Genomic DNA, 20,911 nt, shown 5'->3' with positions numbered 1-20,911 from the left:
TGTTGCCTGGGGCCACTAATACCATGTGCCTGTCAATCTGGATCCCGACAAGAAACAAATGACACATTCCTAACAGGTTCCTGTGAGGAGGGCTTATGAGTAGGCACAGGGGACCTAACAAGAGAACAGAGAGTTGGGAAACTGAGTCTGTGATCTCAAGACAAAGCGGGCAGAAGGAATCCTGCCAAAAAGGAACTGTTACAAGAGGGCTGTATTCTCTTCCCTGCTTCCAAATTTCTGAGGGGGTGGTAAGGGGGCCGGGAATCCCTGGTAAGCAAGTCTAAATGGAAGCCAATGATCTGATGCTAACTCAGCTCCCACAAGTCAATCTGTGGAAGCAACTGGGAGGCAGAGACATTTGGACCCTGGACTCAAGGGGAGGATGGAAGTGTGGCCATGGAATCCACACCCTCCAACAGCATGGGGCTCTGCCCTACAGCAATCTCAAAATGGCTGAGGCACAGGTCACCATGCCTTCATAAAGAAATGTATTACACCAGGCAGTGGTGGCACATGCCTTTAATCCCAGCACTTGGGAGGCAGAGCCAGGTGGATCTCTGAGTTCGAGGCCAGCCTGGTCTGCAGAGCAAAATCCAGGACAGGCACTAAAACTACACAGAGAAACCCTGTCTCAAAAAACCAAAAAAAAAAAAAAAAAAAAAAAAAAAAAAAAAAAAAAAAGGCATGCACCACCACCATTTCACACAAAACTGTAAATGTTGGTAAACTGATTTAAATCCCAAACTAAACTTTTTTTTTTTTTTTTGGTTTTTCGAGACAGGGTTTCTCTGTGTAGCTTTGCGCCTTTCCTGGAACTTACTTGGTAGTCCAGGCTGGCCTCGAACTCACAGAGATCCGCCTGGCTCTGCCTCCCGAGTGCTGGGATTAAAGGCGTGCGCCACCACCGCCTGGCCTAAACTGTTATTCTAAGCTAGCACTTGTGCTATATATACTCCAAATCACGCCTAGCAGGCCAAATCCAGCAAGATCCTGAGTTTCTGAGGGGAGGGGTAAAGGAGATGGAGAAAAGTGATTGGGATCCTTTTGCCACAACCTCCAAAGCAGCTGAAACTCTGGGGTGTTATGCTGTTTTCCACGATCCATTTTTGTGCAATCCTTTGCCAGATGGAGACCTTTTCTTGCAGTATGGACACTCAATAGTTCAGCCTTCTTTGTTGATTATCCTTTTTCCACAAAACTGCAATGTCAAAAATCTATTGTTGGTGTGGTGGCACATGCCTGGAATCTGAAGCCCAGCTTGGGCTGCATACTGAAGCTTTTGCAATAAGCAAAGCAAAATTGTGCCATCTACTTTGGGGCTTATTTTTTTCCCAATCCTACAATGCTCTGGACAGTTACCTTTCAGCTGAGTCCGACATTTGTTCTTGTATATACAGCATTGCTGTGGCATGCCCACCCATATTGTCTGTCAGTTTATGGGTATTTATCCAAGTGTGTGAAGACTGGAAATGTAGACGGAGTCAAACTAAGGACACTCAGTGACCGGGGTTGCCTCCCAGTCCTGTTCTCCCCGACCCCATCTCTCCACCTGAGGTTGATCTTTCACTAGCAGATTTTGTTGCATCTCAGCAGCTCCGAGGGAAGACTGGCAAAGGTTGTCTTCGGAGTGTTTGGCATCTCATCTACTTTCCTTGTAGTTCTGTAAGACTCGTGAACATTCTGCTTGACAATGATTCTGGAGCTGATGACTTCGAATCCCAACTGATCTTGGCTTTCATCTGTACTATGAAAACTGTGTGAGGCAGGAAATCTAGGGTGGATGACCGAAGTCTACAGGTTTATTCAAGCAGGCACACAAGAAGCCTGCTGATTCACAACCTCAAATACCACAATAAAATGTTCTAGGATTCCTGGGGGCACAACTTCAAGAACATACATACAAGACACATTTGGAGTTCCAGTGGGCTTTTATTGAGATAAATTAACAAAAAGAAATAATCAAGATTTTACCAACCATCTTTTCTGAACCATGTATAAACTGTGAAGACTCGGGTCCTAGACATGTACATACAATGTAACACATTCCAACAAAAACATACCCCCACTGGAACAGTTGCCAATTAAACAGAAAGCCAATTTTCCCTTTCCCCAAAATGTTTTCAAAATTTTAAGTTCCCACTGTTGAAAGTGGAACTGGTCCCTTGTGGCTAGGGACATTAGAATTTTCTTTTTTACTGAACAAAAATTGTAATTTTTTTCTAATTTGTTTTGCTTCAAATAAGGGAAGTGACTTTGTTTTCTCCAGGCACCCTTCCCAAGAACCACTGGTTAAAATACAGCAGCCTGTATCTTTAACTAACCCAGGCCCACCCCTCCCTTGCCCTGCCCAGCTTTGTCTACTGGAGATTTAAATACACTTCTGTTGGAGTCTGTCAGCTGTGGAGGGGCAGAGTCCAGGCCAGGCCAGCTCCCTCTGACCTCAAATTGGTTACAACCCTTGGACACTTAACTCTTTATTCCAAAGATGAGTTTTTATATCAGAGAAGAAAATAGATTTGCTTTGGGAGTTTTAAAAAACTATCTTTATGAATATAAAGCAGAACTACAAACTCACCAAAGTCCACATAAATTCACCCCAAAGCTGGCTTATTTCACCTCCCATGAGGCCAATCATTTTGCCTGATAAAGACACTTGGCAAGAAAATCATTCCACAGTAACAATTTTAAAGATACACAGAAAGTTGAAAAAAATGTACCCAATTAAAATAACATGGCTTAATTCCCAAGAACTTATTTCATCTTTTTGTTACTCATCTGAAGGTCAGGAGTGTGGCTAAAGGCAGTTTCCCATGAGGTTACGAGCTTCCAAAGTGTTTCTAAATCCTTAGTGCAGACTCCCTCCCTTTTGGGACACAGTACCCTCCCCCCCACCCCTATTAAAAAAAAAAAAAGAAAAAAACGAAATCAAACAATCAGAATGAGATGTTTTGTTTCCAACACTTTTCATCAAAGCTTTGTGCTGCGCTCTGTTCTAACTGAGCACGATGGTGTCCAACACAAAGCAAGTGGCCAAGGAAAGATGCCCTCACCTCATTCTGAAGATGAATTATGACAACCACCCACCCCACCCCACCCCACCCCACCGGGCCAACCCACGATTACGATGACAGTACCCATTTGGAAATAATTTAGAACTAGCTAGGCTCTCCTTTCCAGGAAAAATCATTTTATGGTGAATTATTCCATTCCTAACGGAAAGTTTTGTTCACCTTCGGAACATAAAGAGAAAAACAAAACAGGCCCTGAGGCAGTAAGGTGTGTAACAGTCCTATAACTTATTACACAACTATATGACCAGAAGCTAAAACCACTGAGGTGGATATAGTCTGAATATTAAAAATAAGATAGAGTTCTCTCATCCAAATGAACCACTGGAAAAAACAAAACCATTACTTTAAAAATTACTGGAAAGAACCTGAAAGACAATCTCCAATAGTAGCAATGTTCCTTATTAGGAGGGATTTAAAAAAAAAAAAAAAACACAGACCAGGCTTTGACCCGGTCAGTAGGGCATCTTCCCATTACCAGCTCGTGTGAGCTGAGCACCACACCCCCCCGCAGCCTCTCCACTGTCCTGCGGTGGTACCAGCTAGTCCAAGTGCCACAACTCATCAGAGGCTGTATTCAGTAATGCTCCCATGTGGAGTCTGTGCTTTAAGAGGGACCTGTAGGCATGTGGCACCTGGCAGAGCAGCCCAAGGTTGGCAAGAGGCTGCATTTTTTGTTGACTCACCCACATGCCCTCTGGCGAGATACTAAATGCATTTATACTCCTTTCCTGCAATGTTCTACATGGATGATCCCTCTCATCTCGCCAAAGGCAGGAAGAAAGAGAGCCGCATCAGTACAAGGGCAAGATTTGTTGGTCAAAAGGATATTTTTTAAGACCCCTCCCCCACCCTCCCTAAAAAAGTGACTTCCTTAATTTGGTTTATGTTTAGTAACCAACATATACTGGACTTGCCCTCTGGGGTTTGTACTGTGCAGCTCTTGCTACAGTTGTTACGGAGTCAGGGTTATGTCTCATCAGGAGGCATCTGCAGGATTTTCATTCCCAAGGAACTTGGGATTGAGTCACAAATAGTTTTGCTTTAGAGCTAGGCAAAGTCAAAAAGCATCTTTGAATAATTGATTCCTTTATTCAGGTGAGTTAAGCATGAAAGCATACACATACCTTGTCAGTTCCAAGGTTTTGAAAAATGATGGAATATGGAAGTCAGTATTTTTTTAAATTTTGTTTTTTGCTTTTTTTGTTCCCTAGATGCCTCCTGACTGACCTAGTACACTGGGTTAAAAGGGAATTAAAAACATTAACAAAAAAAAAAAAAGAAAAAAAAAAGCTCACTGGTTCATTCATCTCACTCCTTTTGCCTGGAGATCAGGCCAAACATCGAGCTTGTTGGGAGGGGCACAATATACAGCAACACTCCCACCTAGAGCGTCTGCCAGCGACTCACAGTGCAGAATGACAGGTGGCAGCACAGAATGGGCGGCAAGCAGCTTTCTGCAGCAGTGACCTTGACAGTGTTCAGGGGTCGCCCATTCACTCCTGCCAAAGTGTATGTATCAAGGTGGGCCAAGGGCAACTCACTCCCACACCGCAGGTGACTGAAGACAGCTAAGCTTCACCACTGCCAAGCCCAGGGAGCTGGTACTGGCTGGTCCTCTGAAGTGCAAATGCATGCTTCACACACTCTGCTCTCAAACTGCACTCCATACCCTTCTCCCACTCCAAGGAAGATTAATCTTTGTTCCCCTATGCAGAACTTGGGAAGTTCCTCAAACGTTTAGAGCAGGGGAACCAACTCACGGAGCTTCTCAGAGCTCTCAGGAATCACAGATTTCTATCTTCCTTGCTCTCTGCTACAAGAGCAGTGTGGTGGCACAGAGTGCCTCCTGGGCTTCTGGGCCCCTTCCCAAGCCAGGGCTCCACAGGTCTGCTTCCTAGATCTAGTCAGAGGCCAGAGCACTTTAGAATTTAGTGTTGCAGAAAACTGAGTCCCTCTCATCTTTAGCTGCTCCCATAATCACTCTAATCCCCTTAATCCCAGCAACCTTCATCCAAAAAAAAATAATATATATATATGTATATATATATATATATATATATATATGAACCCAGAAAAAAACTTATTTACAAAGTTTATACAAGTATACACATCCAATTTTCTACGGGACGCGCTTTGCCACAGAGGAAAGAGGGTCAAGGCTCTGACACGTCTCCACGTCAAGTGCCATACTGCTCATGGAGGTGTGTGAGCCAGGGTAGTGTTCTGCTGTAGAGCACAGAGGCTTGTCATATGGCTCCTGCAGTGAGAGGCTGCTCTTTCCTTTGGGAGCGACGATGGTGCGTCTACTCAGCCCAGAAGAAAATTTTACTTGGTATTGTTTTTTTTTTTTTTAAATACATGTATTTACAGTGTGGATGGACTGCAGTTGTGAATCAACTCCTCCATATAAAGAAAAGAAAAATGGCGCTACCATCACTAGTCCACCTTCCGGCCCTGGGCATGAGGACTGGTACAACAGGAAGAGACTTCAACTTGAAACAAAAATGAACAGGCAAAGAAAAAAAAAGAGAAAAGAAAAGAAAATAGAACATGACTTTGTTGATTCCTTGGGCTGTGTGTAAAGATGATATTCTTAATGGTCTCGTAGCATAAGGCACTTCGCACAAATAAGTACTAAGCTCTTCAGGCTTAAAAACGGATGACTGATCAGGGAGAAGTTGAAATGCAGTAGAGTCAACTGTCGGAGAACTGTAGACAGGCGTGTCTGCTCACCAAGGTTCTTCTCCTTCCAGGGTTTCTCCCTCCTTTTCTGTTTCCTCTTTTCGTGTCCCCTTTCCCCAGAAAACATCTTTAAAAACCAGCAGTTAGTGCAACGAATGTTCAGTCAGCACACAGTGCAAACAAGTGGAACAAAAACGTCTATTTCTTCTTCTTCTTCTCATTTTCTCTTTACCAGTTAAAAAAAAAAAGAAAAATGTCTGAGCTCTTATATAACTCTTCATAGTTCCAAAATAAAGATGAAAAAACCCACAAAGAGAAGAGCACCCCCCCCCCCAAATGATGTGTCACAGATCCAAGGAGCCTTTTGCAGTTTGTCAAAGCCTATGGAAAAAGTTTAGAAATTTAAAATTAACACCCATGAAAGCAATCTAAAACAAAGAGACATGTTTTCACAACCTCTCCCAAACTCTCTTCAGTACTTTCTCCTGAAACTACTGGGGTCTACTAGTTCCCTGCAAGAATCTCAGCTGGATATGGTGACTCACGCATATAAATCTAAGCACTCAGGAGACCAAGGCAAGAGGATGTGAGTCAAGAGACCAAGGTATGAGTCTGTCTTAGGCGAGCTAGGGCTACAGACTGTCTCAGGAAAAGGGGGGAAAAATAATCAACCAACCAACAACTTTCCTCACATGCCCTAGGATTCTGATAGAAGAATGAATGACAGTCTCCTTCACAATAATAATTAAGAGGCCAAGTGTGGTGGTATTTACACATCTTTAATCCTAGCACTTGGGAAGTGGAAGCATGAAGATCAGGTTCTCAAGGCCATCCTACAGTAGATGAAGAGTTTGAAGGCACTTCTGGCTCCCTGAACTTTCTCAAAAACAAACAAAAACTGCCTTTCATTTTATTTTGGAGACAGGGCTATGTAGCCCAGAATGACTTCAACTTCACAACTCTACATGTAGTCCCCAGTGCTGGGATTGCAGGCACTCCCAACAGCACATGGCGGGAGATCCCCTGAAGCCACAGTAACAGTTAAGCCTCCTCTTCCTGCAGGACTGCAGATTTGTGGTCGTGCAGTGCCCTCTGTCTTGGGTTCAATCTCCAGCACAAAAGGTCTGCACTGTGACTGCAAAGTGAGGCGTCAAGCCCAGGCGTCTCTCTAAGGAAAACTTTGCCTCACACCTGAGCACAGCCACAAATGCAATGTGAGAAACCAGAGGAGCATTTTAAAAAGACATGTCTATAATGTGTTACATATTTGATAACAAGGCATTACAGGTAATTTGACTTAACTTATTAATGCACCCATCCAAAGAAAAAAAGGACAGGGTTTGTAAAAAAAAAAAAGGGGAGCAGGAAATCTTTTTATACAAGACTGCCACTGCCCTTTGCCTTGCATTATTCTGAGAACCGAATCTGTGTCAGGTGCCACTCCTATCACATACTCAGCACTGGCTTAGTCTCTAAGGACATGGTTGCCCCACCCAGGGGAGTCTTGGTTCTCATTCCTATTTCTGACACTGGGCACAGCTCCTGAGGCTGGAGGAGGAGGACCTTATTTCTTTCCTATGTCTGAAGGTGCTGATCACTCTGGTCAGATACATACGTGCTTGTTACGGTTTCTCGTCTTCTACAGGCTCGCTGTGGTATTCTGCCACATATAGGCTCTTGTCAATGTTGCTTGGGATAGGTTTAATTTCTGTTCCCAGTTGCTCCTCAATACTTTTCAGGTTGAATCGATCATCATATGTGATCAAGTTGATGGCTAAGCCAAGATGACCAAAGCGACCTAAAAAAAGTGTTTAATGAATTTAAACTATGCTAAAAAATTTAAAAAGTGGTAAATAAAATGAGTTAAAGCAACATGTATGTTCAAGTCTTTAATTTGCCAAAACATACAGCATTAATATTTTCAATTGGTGACATTCTGAATGGTAGAAACAAGACAGAAAAAACAAACAAAACAACTTATGGTTTTTCCTTTGGCTCATCAACTGTACTCAACAGGAACTGACTTTTCCGGGGCACCATTCCCTGAACAATATAGCATAACAACCGCTTACAAAGTCAGCCTGAGTGCACAAGCTACTGCAAAGAAGTCCTTATGTGTAAGATGTGCACCACTTATATGCAAATACCACATGTTTAAAGAGACTGAAAGTACCAGACTTGGATGCTGGCAAAGGTCCTGGAACCCATTTCACACAAACACTAAGGGATATCGCTATACTTAAGTTATTTTCATCAAATGACAAAATGGATGTTTGTTTGCACAGCTGTCAAATTATACAACCGAACAGCACATTCACATCACACTATCCAATCAGCACAGCTTTCTTGTACTCCATTTCAAAACACATAACTGAACAGCACACTCACGTCACACCATCCAATCAGCACAGCTTTCTTGTACTCCATTTCAAAATACACAACTGAACAGCACACTCACGTCACACCATCCAATCAACACAGCTTTCTTGTACTCCATTTCAAATTAAGCATGCAGTAATTACTTTAACCTTTTTTTCCTTTTGGGGGGGGGAGTGAGATACTACGCAGCCTAACTTTGTGTTAACAAGCTGCAGTTGCAGGTGGTTTTATCTACTTGATGTGGGTGTGGGAATCAAACTAAAGAACTTTACAGGTTCTTTAACAGCAACTCTTACCTCTCCAGTCTAACCCCGCCCCCAATTTTATTCACGGTCCTCCTGCCTCAGCCTCCTAAGCCCAGGGATGAGAGGGTATGTGTCACCATGTCAGTTTGAGTTTACTTTTTTTTGGTGTGTAGCAGGGGTTGGTTCTCAATTATGTAGTCCTGGCTGCCCTCAGATCAGTATGTAAACCCAGCTGGCCTCTGATGCAGGCGTCACCTGCTTCTTCTTCCCAAGTGTACACATCTAGTCAGCCTACTTTCAAAAGCACTTTTTAATTTTATTATTATGTGTATGTGTGTGCATGCACGTGTGCTGGCAGCTGGCTCGCTCTCTCTACTATGAGTTCCAGGACTGAATTCAGGTTACTGGGCTTGTGCCGCAAATACCTTTACTCACTGAGCCACCTTGCCGGCCTCCAGCTTAACTTTAATGAATGACATAAGCCACCATACACCTGTAATCAGACTTAGGAGGCTGAGGCAGGTGCATTTTAAGTTACAGGACAGCCTAGGTTAATTAAGTAGCCAGACTTTGTCTCTAGACACAAAGATTTACTAATGAAAAAGTATCAGACAACTAAACTTCTGTGCATTCACTGCTCTCATAGTTATTATACTTTACAAAAGAAAAATTAGTGATTATATTTGTCATCAAGATGTCTGTTCACTCACCCGATCTTCCAATACGATGAAGATAGGTCTCTGCCAGCTTTGGGAAGTCAAAGTTTATTACCACATTCACAGCTTGTATATCAATACCTCGGGTAAACAGATCTTCAAAAAAAAAAAAATTAGTAATTTTCATTTTATCTTATTTTATTTATTTATTTATTTTTTTTTTAGGTTTTTCGAGACAGGGTTTCTCTGTGCAGCTTTGCGCCTTTCCTGGATCTCGCTCTCTAGACCAGGCTGGCCTCGAACTCACAAAGATCCGCCTGCCTCTGCCTCCCAAGTGCTGGGATTAAAGGCGTGCGCCACCACCGCCCGGCTTCATTTTATTTTTGAATTGAAACAATTGGAACCACAATGCATTGATTTCTAATGTATCCTATGTTTATTACTTCATTCAGTTACTACTGGCACTCTTCCATGGTTACATACATTATTATAAACGACTTTCTGTTCCTGTAAAAGAAAAGTCTCAAAAACTATCTAGGGAACAGCAATGCAGGAAGATGATTGCATAAATGAGTCTTACATTGAATAACTAATGATTTTCTTATTCTACTGTCTATTTAATCTGAGACTTACAAATTCAGTATAGCTCAGAAAGGGAATTCTAGAAGTCCTTCACCCACTTATCTCGATGACTAGTACCCACCCATCACAAACCCTCAAACAGGGTCATAACTGGGTCCCTCGCCTCTCTGCATCCCCTTCCAAACCATTCACGACGTTGCTTTTTTCCTTTTTGGGGATAAGGTCCCTGGTGGCCCAGGCTAGTCTTGAACTCATGCTAGGATTACAAGCACTCACTATCATACCTTGTTAGACCTTTATGGCCCATTTTTTACCCAAGTCTTCAAACCCGAAATCCCCTTTTCTCCACATCTCAAACTTACCCAGTTTATAAAGTCAATTAATACAGCATCTCAGCTGAACCTACATGACTTTTATACTCTAATAAACACCAGAACTAGTAATATTAAACACTTCACATTACTCCCCTGTCAATCAAGCTCAATTTTTAAGACAGGCCTCACTCACTCTGTAGCTTTGGCTGGCCTTGAATTTGTTAGCAAACCAGGTGGGCTTTGAACCTGAAACAACCTCCTGCCCCACCCCAGTGCTAGCTTTTTTTTTTAGCATTTTCTTTTTACTGTCCTTTCATTTGTATACTATTTTAAGGCTTCTATCTGAGCTGCTACGGCAAAGCCTAGTACTTCCAATGAAGATTATATGGTATGCAAATTTTGCTTTAATTCCATATTTTCTGAATAAATCACCATTTCTTAAAGGAGAAGTAGCATTTTACTTTTATTTATTACTTTGCTTTTTTGAGATAGGATCTCAATCTGTAGCACAGGCTGGCCTCACACTGCCCTCAATCACCCCAATGGGTAGGATTTTATATATGGCTATTTCTACATTCCACACATAAGCAGGCTGACTGAGTGCAGTGCAGAAAACCCTAACCCTAGGATTGGTTCCCAGCATCAAGTAAAACTTGGCATATTGGTGCATACCCATAATCCCTGCACTCAGGAGAGGAAAAGCAGTCATCCTGGGCTACATGAGACCCTGACTCAATAAATAAATAAAACCAATTAATCAGTGTAGTACTTTATGTATTATATAAGTACTGTTAATTACTATCAATGTCTTCCCTTTTCTTTATTTTAGCGTTAGAGATTGAACTCACAGATCCTAAACCCCAACTTTTTACTTAAAAGTGGAAAAATAGGGGGGAGGTGCCTGATGGAAATGCAGTTTCTATTTTCTTTTCTTTTCTTTTTGGTTTTTCGAGACAGGGTTTCTCTGTGTAGCTTTGGAGCCTGTCCTGGATCTAGCTCTGTAGACTAGAGAGCTAGGTCTGCCTGCCTTTGCCTCCCAATTGCTGTGATTAAAGTCGGGTACCACTACTGCCCAGCCTAGTTTCCATTTTCTTATGTAAATTGAATTTGATTAACAACTTTAACATTCATCAATAAGCTACTTTATGGGTTTTTCAAATGCAGGGGAAAATATAATGGATACATCTATAAACAGCCAAATATTTCACTGCAATTTAAAAAAGTTAACCACTCAATAATATGACTGCCCAGGTAAGACATGCAATGTCTGGGCTGGACAGATGGCTCAGAGGTTAAGAGCACTGGCTGCTCTTCCAGAGGTCCTGAGTTCAATTTCCAGCAACCACATGGTGGCTCACAACCATCTGTAATGAGATCTAGTGCCCTCTTCTGGCCTGCAGGGATGCGTGCAGACAGAACATTGTATACATAATAAATAAATAAATCTTTAAAAAAAAAAGACCTGCAATATCATGGCTTCACTATGTTACAGAAAGTAATCCAGACAATACAGAGAACAGTGGCCCAAGAAATACAAAACACTTACCAGTGCAAACAAGATTACGGCATAAGCCATTTCGGAAATCATGAAAGACACGATTTCGATGTTCCTGTGGGGGAAAGGGAGGATAAACTATTTGAGTAATATTTATATACAACTTAAAATGTCCACCACGGTTTTTCCTACCCAATCAGTTCTTCATACAAAATATCTTTTTTACAATTAAAAAAAAGTCAGCTTACAAACCACATATATATTAGCTTAGCTTCATCCTTGTTTTTAACTTCTCTGATTTCAGTTATCCATAATCAACTTTGGTCTGAAAACTTTGGAAATAATCCCTAAGTTTTAAAGGACACACTTCTAAGGAGTGATGCAATTTGTATCCCCCTTTGTCTACGATGTGAACCACCACTGTGTCCAGTGAATCTACAGTGTATAGACATTACCCATGTCCTTTAACTATCTTGGTTACCAGATAAACTGTCACAGCTATCAGTGTTCAAGCAACTTTTCTGCAGCAGTCAAAAACTGCTTCACTCATTATGTCTGTGTGGTCTTCTTCACTTCATCAGGCAAGCATTTTATCATTTTGTCAGCCCAAGGAGGATAGGTATAAGATATGCTGAGATCACGTTCATCTAACCCTTATGACAATACATTGTTATATACTCAGTTTTATTATTCTAGTAAACCTTTTATTATAGTTAATAGTTAAACCATATCATAGTACACATGCATATACAATCTAGTATTGTTTATGATTTCAAGATATCCTAAGTAAGGAGAAGTTACTGTGTATTGAATTCTACAGCAGCACTTTCTGTAAAAAAAAAAAAAAAAAAAAAAAAAAGCCTGTATTGTTATCCTCCAATAAAGGAGTCACTAGCCACAGGGAACCAACAGAAACTTTGAAATGTACTAATTTGACTGAGGAACAAAACTTTAAATTGTAGTTGCTTTTAACTAATTTAAATGGCTACATGGAGCTATCTATTAAGGTTATTGCATTAAACAGAACAAATGCAGAAACTACCTGGGAAAGAATGAATTCCACTGTGTTCTTCCTGTGCCCTCCCCCTCCCCACAGGGTTTCCTGCAGCTCCGGCTAATTTCAAACTTACTATGTAGCAGAGAATGACCTGAATTCTTCATTTCCTCTCTACATCCTCTAAGTGCCGGGATTTCAAGCACAGACAAAGAGCTCTGACATTTCTATACTGTTCTTTAAGACTTGGTGGTTTAAATGAAGGGTTGCTAGGCTACTGAAGAATAGTTCTTTTGTTCACTCTTTTCTTGGTATGGGGGATTGGAACTCAGGACCTTGCTCTATCACTACACCCTAAGCCAAACAGTATATTCTCAAACACAGGCATTAATGGAACATCAAACATAAGAAAACAAACACTTAAAACAATTTTTTTTGGAAGGGGTTAAATCTATGCAAGTTCTAAACTTACACTCACCTGCCTCATTTTAGCATGGATATAGAAGCAAGAATAACCCAGCTGAGAAATCTTCTTGGCCAGTAATTCAACTCTCTGAGAGGAGTTGCAGAAAATGATGGACTGGTTTATCTGAAGCTGAGCACAAAAGAAGAGTAGGAGAAAGACAAAAACACTTGTTTTGCCAATCTTGAAAATATTATTTAGCAAAAACTTTAAGAAGTCTAAAATTGAGAGTCTCCTAAGAGATGGGAAGTTGTAAAAACATGTAAAAATTTAGTAAACAGTTGCTGATAACAACTATTTTTGTTTTTGTTTTTTTGAGACAGGGTTTCTCTGTGTAGTTTTGGTACCTGTCCTGGATTTCACTCTGTAGACCAGGCTAGCCTCAAACTCACCGAGACTCACTTGGCTCTGCCTCCTGAGTGCTGGGATTAAAGGCATGCGCCACCGCTGCCCGCCCGGCGCTAAGAATTGGTTTTGTTGCAGCAGAGTGTTTGATAGGGGCCACCTAACTGCCCCAGACAAAAATACAGATTCAGTGGTCACAGAAATCATGGCCTATAAAGCCACTGCTAACACCAAATCAGCAAATAAGAACCAATGCTTTGGGGCTGGAGAGAGTTCAGCGGGGGAGAGCATGCACGGCTTCTGCAGGAGTCAAGTGCAGTTCTCCACACTCTCACACACACATCTTAGGATTCACAACTGCTATAACTTTACTTCCAGGGGTTCTGACACCCTTTTCTGGACTCTTCCATTCCAGCAGCTGCACTCATGTGCATATAACCCCACCCAGACACAGACTCATACATACACATAACTAAAATAAGTAAAACAAATAAAAAGAACTACTGTTTCTAGTGAAAATACAGAGTTAGGTACTTGTGAGCCTCTGGTTGCGTTTTGTCAATAGATAAGCATGTAATTTCACGTGTTTTCACTTCTTTAAGCATTTCTTACTTAATAATCTATAGTCTCAAACCAATATAAGCCATGACTGCAAAAAGCTTACCCAATACCTATTTTCCCTGCACAGTCTGTCAGCCTTCTTGTGCTGAAGAGGACAGGACACATTTCAGCAATAGTGTAGGGCCATTTTAGATGAAATCACGAAGGAAACACTAAGACTTTTTGACAGTGAAGATAATGGGGAAGTGATAAACCTGATTTACTGGGAATTAGTGGAGGACAAGACTCAGCAGGAAAGCCCACTACTTACCCTGGAGAAAAGTGTATTGAGGCAGTGTACTTTTTGGCGCTCCGTTACATATGCGTAGTACTGGGTCACTCCCTTCAGAGTTAGTTCCTCCATCAGGTTAATCTCATAGGGTTTTTGCAGATGGGAATTCTGGAGGGGCGGAGAGGAGAGTAAAGGAAGTCTTAAGGTAAATACTGGGATTCTCGATTAAATTGAAAATGCATACTTTTTTTTTTTTTTTTTTGCTTTTTTTGGGGGGTGGGGTGGGGAGGTATTGAGGAATTAAACCTAAGGCTTCAGGCATGCTAGGTAAAGAGCTTTACCCCTGAACTCAATTTCTTTTTTCCTCTTCTTTTTCTTCTGAGACAAGGTTTCTCTGTGTGGTCCTGGCTGTCCTAAAACTCATTCTGTAAACCAGGTTGGCCTGGAACTCAAAGATCCACCTGCCTCTGTCTCCAAGTGCTGCCTCCCATTGCCGGGTGTCTGAACTCAATTTCTTACCCTAAATTTTTATCTTTTTTTGGTGTGTGTGTGTGTGTGTGTGTGTGTGTGTGTCTTGCTGTAATGGATGCATCTTTTTTTCAAAACAAGTATTCATAAAATAAACAAATTAACCTAAAATGGTAGATCTCAGATTCAAAATGTAGCTATGTTAGAGATGGGTGTAGTTGTACATGCCTGTATCCCACCATTCAGAAGGCTGAGACAGGAAGATAACCATGACCACACAGGTAGTTTCCGGGACATGTTTTGTGTACAAGATTTACCCAGCATCTATGGAATATGTCACCTTGGTATGAAGAACTAAATAAATAAAATTAGAACTCACTTTCTCTTTCTCTTTCTCTTTCTCTCTCTCTTTCTCTCTCTCTCTCTCTCTCTCTCTCTCTCTCTCTCTCTCTCTCTCTCTCTCTCTCTCTGAGGCAGAGTCTCACAGCCAGGCCATGGTGAATCACACCTTTAACCCCAGGACTCAGGAGGCAGATACAGGCAGATCTGAGTCCAAGGCCAGCCTGGTCTAGAGTGAGTTCTAGGACAGTCAGGGCTACATAGAGAAACCCTGTCTTAAAAAAAAAAAAAAAAAGAGAGAGAGAGAGAGAATGTCTATGACACTATGTAGCACTGGATGGCTGGAACACCAGGCTGGCTTTGAACTCATGGAGATCCAGTTTATATAATTTAAAAAATATATATATATATATATTAGCCAGATGTGGCTGCACATACTTTTAATCCTAGCACTTAGAAGGGGGAGTCAGGCCGGGTGGTGGTGGCGCACGCCTTTAATCCCAGCACTCGGGAGGCAAAGTCAGGCGGATCTCTGTGAGTTCGAGGCCAGCCTGGGCTACAGAGCGAGATTCAGGAAAGGCACAAAGCTACACAGAGAAACCCTGTCTCGAAAAACCAAAAAAAAAAAAAAAAAAAAAAAAAAAAAAAAAAAAAAAAGGGGGAGTCAGACCTCTGTGAGTTAGAAGCTAGCCTCCTGACCAGGGCTACATAGTGAGACCTTGTCTCAAAAATAAAACAAAAAACCCAATTGTTGTGGGAAGTCCTGAATGCTGTGAATATACGTTGCTATGATTGATTGATAAATAAAACGCCGATTGGCCAGTAGCCAGGCAGGAAGGATAGTGTAGGCGGGACAAAGAGGGAGGAGAAGGCGGGGTGGAAGAAGGCTGAGTCGGAGGCACTGCCAGCCGCCGCCGTGAGTAGCAACATGTAAGATACCAGTAAGCCACGAGCCATGTGGCAACTTATAGATGAATAGAAATGGGTTAATTTAAGATATAAGAACAGATAGCAAGCAGCCTGCCAAGGCCCTACAGTTTATAAGTAATATGAGTCTCTGTGTGTTTACTCGGGGAATTCAAGTGGGAGAGATTTGTCCTGACTGCCAGCAGGCTGCGACACAGGAAAACTTCAGCCACCCCCAATTATAATAAATCCATGAACCAATCTTTACTGACCACATGAAAAGAAAATCCTGAAATAGCATAAAGCATACACTCTGGTAATAAGATATAATTACAGGTAAAAGCACACACACACTCCTAAGTATCATGACCACACCGATTCCAAGCACAGATTTAATACTTACCATGAACTTTTGTACACTAAGAGGGAAAGTAGCGGAATATAGTAAAATCTGCCTATTTTTAGGTAGTGTGAGAATAATATCCTCCATAATCTGCACAAAATCCTGTGACAACAACTTATCTGCCTGTAATACAAAGAAAAGGCAATTTTAATGAGTAAGGCATTAAAAGTTTTGGTTAGCATATAAACAAAGGGCAAACCACAACCTACAGGCTGTTCCTGGCTATGAACATAAATTCTTTAATACATACAGTATCCAAGGTTACCTAGACAAATCCTCAGTAATTCAGGAGAAAAGGAGCCAAGTATGGCAGCATATGCTTGCAATCCCAGTTCCCAAGTGGCTGAGGTAGAAGAGCTGAGAGTCTGAGGTCAGTCTGGGCTATACAATGAAACTGTCTCAAAACAGAGAGAGAGGAGGCTACAATCCCTACCTAAAGAAAATTATTAAAATAAAGAAAAGGGTCCCCAGAGGGAGTGGCACTATTAGGAGGTGTGGCTTTGTTGGAGTAGGTGTGGTCTTATTAGATGAATTGTGTCACTGTGGGGGTGGGCTTTGAGGTCTCATACATGCCCAAGCCACACCCATTGAGACAGACCACTTCCTGTTGCCTGTGCAAGATGCAGAACTTTCAGCTACTTCTCCAGCATCATGTCTGCCTGCACACCACCGTGTCCTAACATGATGATTATGGTCTGAACCTCTGAAAACTCTAAGCCAGCCCAACTAAATGTTTTTGTTTATAAGAGCTGGCGTGGTCATAGTTTACAAAACCAAACCAAACCAGGTTCTGAATTCCAACCATTTGGGCTGAAACTGCAAACAGGCTGTCTACATCCCATAACAACTTTCTAAGACACCTTGACTTTAACAGACTGTAAAAATTAAGTAAAAGCATGTTACGATGTACTTAATGTTGACATAATATTTGGTGCTATTCCTCATTAGTCAGTAATCTAAAACAAACCAAACAGGAAAATATTCCAAAACATTAATACTGACAAGCTACATGCATAAAGCACTGCTAGATCCAAGAGACACACAGTTGAGTAAGTTTTTATTTTTAAGACCGGACCTCACTATGTAGCCCTGACTGGCCTGAAACCTGCTGTGTAGACCAGCTGACCTCCAACTCAAGAGACCCATGTGACTCTGCCTCTCAGGTGAAATACCTGGCCTCAGTTAACTAAGTTCTTAAAAGGAATTTATATTAGGTTATAGCCCAAAGAGACAACAAATTTCAAAAAGACCGAACAATATCAAGTAGCAGATTAAAGGGTTGATGGGCCTTACATGCTTTTAAAATGTATCACTGAATAGGAAGACTTAAAATGAACTTGGCTTGGTTATTTGGTAACATAAATATCTGGATGTTTACTGAAAGGTCAAACAAAAACAACTTTTGCTTTATTCACTGAAAACTGTAAGCAAAGCTTCTGATAGTACAGAAAAGTCCTTTTAAATGAAGAAACATTACCTCATCCAATACTATCATCTGGACATGGTCAACCTTTGCTACTCCTTTCTTGATAAGATCCAGGATTCTGCCAGGGGTAGCGATCACCACATGTACTACACGAGATTTACAGGAAAAAGAGATTCAGGAAACATACATTCTTATTAATTTTATCTTGCACACAACACACACACACACACACAAAATCTACATAATTTTATAGTATGTATTTATCATTCTAAACACTGTTTATAGAGATACAAATTAATACAAAAATGTAAAAAGATGTGTTTTGGGCTGTATATTCCCATTTCACCCCATGACAGCTAGATAATATTTGTTTCATTTCTACATTGAGTAGGCTAGTTTCCCAAATCACCAATTCCAACTAAGCGGCATACAGCTTTTGTCTTATGATAATCTGCAAGAAATAACAGCCAGACCACAGGGTTTCCCATACAAAAGACAGGCCTTCAATCTAGGCAATATTGCTCAGACTGTTTTAAAGGGAAAACAGAATGGTTACTAAAAACAAAAACTGTACAATTAAAAAATATAGCCAAGTTAACCAAATAATAAATAATACATATTAACATTCTGACCATACTTGATTTTAAATGTGCTCTTGCTATGTTGTTGACTCTTTTACAGCATTATACCATGGAGAGCCTTTCATGAAAACTGAATATAAGTCAGTCATTCTTTACTTACTCTGTGAAACTACACTCAGGCTATATACCTCACTGTATTTAGCCAATCTCCCAAAATATTTAAATTTACCTTCTTTTTGAGTACTACAAACCAAACCAGAGTAAACAACTTTCTATGTGTGTATGTATACACACACAAAAATGTTGTGTGTGTGTGTATAGCCTATTTACCCAGTTACTTGAAAATAGAAATCCATAATCTGAAATATTCTGCCATGTATATTGTATACTCATGTTATAACACAGCCTACTTTTCACAAATGTGCATTATTGATAACTAATACTTCTTAGCCTTGAAAATTAGAACAATTTTAATATAAATTCAGTACTTTGAACCAAATTAAAGAATACTAAAAAATATTTAATCCCAGCTTTCAGGAGGCAAAGGCAGGCAGATCTTTGGGAGTTTGAGGTTTAAGAACAGCCTGGTCTACACAGCAAGTTCTAGGACAGCCAGGCCTACATAGAGATACTGTCTCAAAAACAAAACCTGAAAATACTAATAAAGGTAAGTATCCTTTTTAGTTATCCATTTGTTTCTCTTCAAAGAAATGTTTTTCCACTGTTCATTTTCTACTGCAGCACTTCTGATCCTGGATTCCTTGTTTTGTTATGACGGGGCATCATGTGCTCTGGGCTGGCCTCGAACTCACTATGTAGGCGAGGATAACCTTCAACTTTTGAGTTTTGATCCTCTTGTTTTCACTTCCCTAGTGCTAGGATTACAGGCACATGCCACCAAATCCAGTTTATTTGGTGCTGCGGACAGGAACACCCAGGGCTTTGCATATGCTAGGCAAGCCTTTTACCAACTGAGCCACCCTTAGTCCCACTGTTAACTTTTATTTTTATTTTTATTTTTTGGTTTTTGAGACAGGGTTTCTCTGTGTAGCCCTGGTTGTCCTGGAACTCGCTCTGTAGACCACTCACAGAGATCCACCTGGCTCTGCCTCCCGAGAGCTGGCATTAAGGGTGTGTGCCACCACTGCCCGGCCCCACTGTTATTCTTAAAAATATTTTTTAGTTATTTTCTAAAAGAAAACACTTGGGGGCTAGAGATGGTTAAGAGTTCGTACTGCTCTTCCAAAGAATTCAAGTTCAATTCCCAGCACCTACATCAGGTGGTGCACAACTGCCTGTAACTCTAGCCCCAGGGAATTCAGTGCCTTCCCCATTGGGCACCTGCACACACGTGTGCATAACCACCCCTACACCCACATTAAAAACGCCTCTAAAACACCAGTCAACAAGAGGCGCTTGTGACTGCACCTGGTCAGAGCGCGGCTACGTTAGCCGTCCCTACCTGTGTCATCAAGCCTCATTATGTCATCCCGTAAGTTGGTTCCTCCCGTGGTCGCCATCACTTTGGCCCCTCCCATATGTTTGCTGACCTGGATGCATATCTGACTGACCTGGAGAGCAAGTTCTCTAGTGGGAACAATCACCATAGCTAGAAAATACCCAAGAACGGGGAGGGGGGAGAGAAACATGTCATATTTTAGAAGCTTAAGAAGCTATAAAAATAGTTTCACTGGGGGATTAAGTCTAATCACACAGGCATAACATAAGACAATATTTCTAAAAGTCTTAAACTACATTTGACAGAAGAGATTCACTAAACTATAGTAAATGACTCCTGCTCAGATTCTACTTACATCATATGAAAGTAAAGTGAGATAATTATAAACTTAAAAGTTGGAAAATTTAAGAACGCTTTAGAGGTGAAATCTTAATTATAGGAACTGACTCCAGAGAAAACTATAGAAATTTGCTTCTCTTCCATCGTCTAAGCTCTTAAAACTCCCAAAGCTCAAGTCTTTATAACAGAAGCACTTAGTGTTTCTACAAGGAGCCCTGCTTACACAGCTCCCACAAGGGAATTCAGTTTCATAGGCCATAAGCAATAACAACTCATTTAACCTCTCAACAATTCAGTTTTCTTAACTAGAGGGCAATAAAACTTACTTTTCTTATCACACATGGATATTCTCAACTGTGTGCCATATAAAAGTACCCTGAAAGTGGGAAATCCCCTTTAAAAGTTGGGATCACTTTTAGACAATTAGGCCAAATACTGTAAGAACAGAATAGTCTGTAACAAGTCTGGATTGCATAAATTTGGACCAAGAGTAAAACCTACAACGCTCCAAGTGTAACCAGACAGTTTCTCTCTCACACACTCTGTCCAACTAACCTTGAATAGTGTCCTTCTTCAGGTCCAGCCGCTCAAGTAAGGGAATGAGGTAGGCACCGCTTTTGCCTGTTCCATTTTTTGCTCTAGCTAAGATATCCCTACCAGATAAAGCGATGGGAATGCTCTCCTCCTAAAACAAGGCAACGGAAAAATTACTTGTGAATAAAAGCAGTCCATAACCAGATTCTTCTCTAAGTTACACTGAAGAATAAATACCCTTCTCCATACTGCTTTCAAGCGTACTGTTCAGATTTTGCATGAATGGCAAAGACCCAAGTGGATTAGCAGTGATCATTAACACCATTATGAACCAAAAATTTGCCAAAACTGTTCACAGAAAATATTCAACTCCGGAGTAACAGAAAGGGCAAGTGAGG

General features: G+C 41.1%; 1 protein-coding gene across 5 annotated transcripts in view; it reads right to left on the bottom strand.

Annotated features, from left to right (window-relative positions):
* Nucleotides 1-1,909: 1,909 nt before the first annotated feature.
* Nucleotides 1,910-20,911, bottom strand: part of Ddx6 (DEAD-box helicase 6) — a 39,611-nt gene continuing 20,609 nt past the window's right edge. For all 5 annotated transcript variants that reach the window (XM_052758182.1, XM_052758174.1, XM_052758200.1 and 2 more), the window contains exons 5-14: nt 20,535-20,664; nt 19,644-19,790; nt 17,652-17,746; nt 16,175-16,297; nt 14,098-14,226; nt 12,897-13,013; nt 11,476-11,539; nt 9,088-9,189; nt 7,369-7,551; nt 1,910-6,134 (exon numbers count right to left, since the gene is read on the bottom strand). In XM_052758182.1, the coding sequence (XP_052614142.1) occupies nt 7,376-7,551; nt 9,088-9,189; nt 11,476-11,539; nt 12,897-13,013; nt 14,098-14,226; nt 16,175-16,297; nt 17,652-17,746; nt 19,644-19,790; nt 20,535-20,664 (1,083 nt within the window). In that variant the 3' untranslated portion in view covers nt 1,910-6,134; nt 7,369-7,375. The remainder of the gene's footprint in view (nt 6,135-7,368; nt 7,552-9,087; nt 9,190-11,475; nt 11,540-12,896; nt 13,014-14,097; nt 14,227-16,174; nt 16,298-17,651; nt 17,747-19,643; nt 19,791-20,534; nt 20,665-20,911) is intronic.

The sequence above is a fragment of the Peromyscus californicus genome, unplaced genomic scaffold (genome assembly GCF_007827085.1).
Source record: "Peromyscus californicus insignis strain IS unplaced genomic scaffold, ASM782708v3 Scaffold_11__1_contigs__length_118956290, whole genome shotgun sequence".
Classification (NCBI taxonomy): domain Eukaryota; kingdom Metazoa; phylum Chordata; class Mammalia; order Rodentia; family Cricetidae; genus Peromyscus; species Peromyscus californicus.
This window is presented reverse-complemented; position numbering and strand designations above follow the sequence as displayed.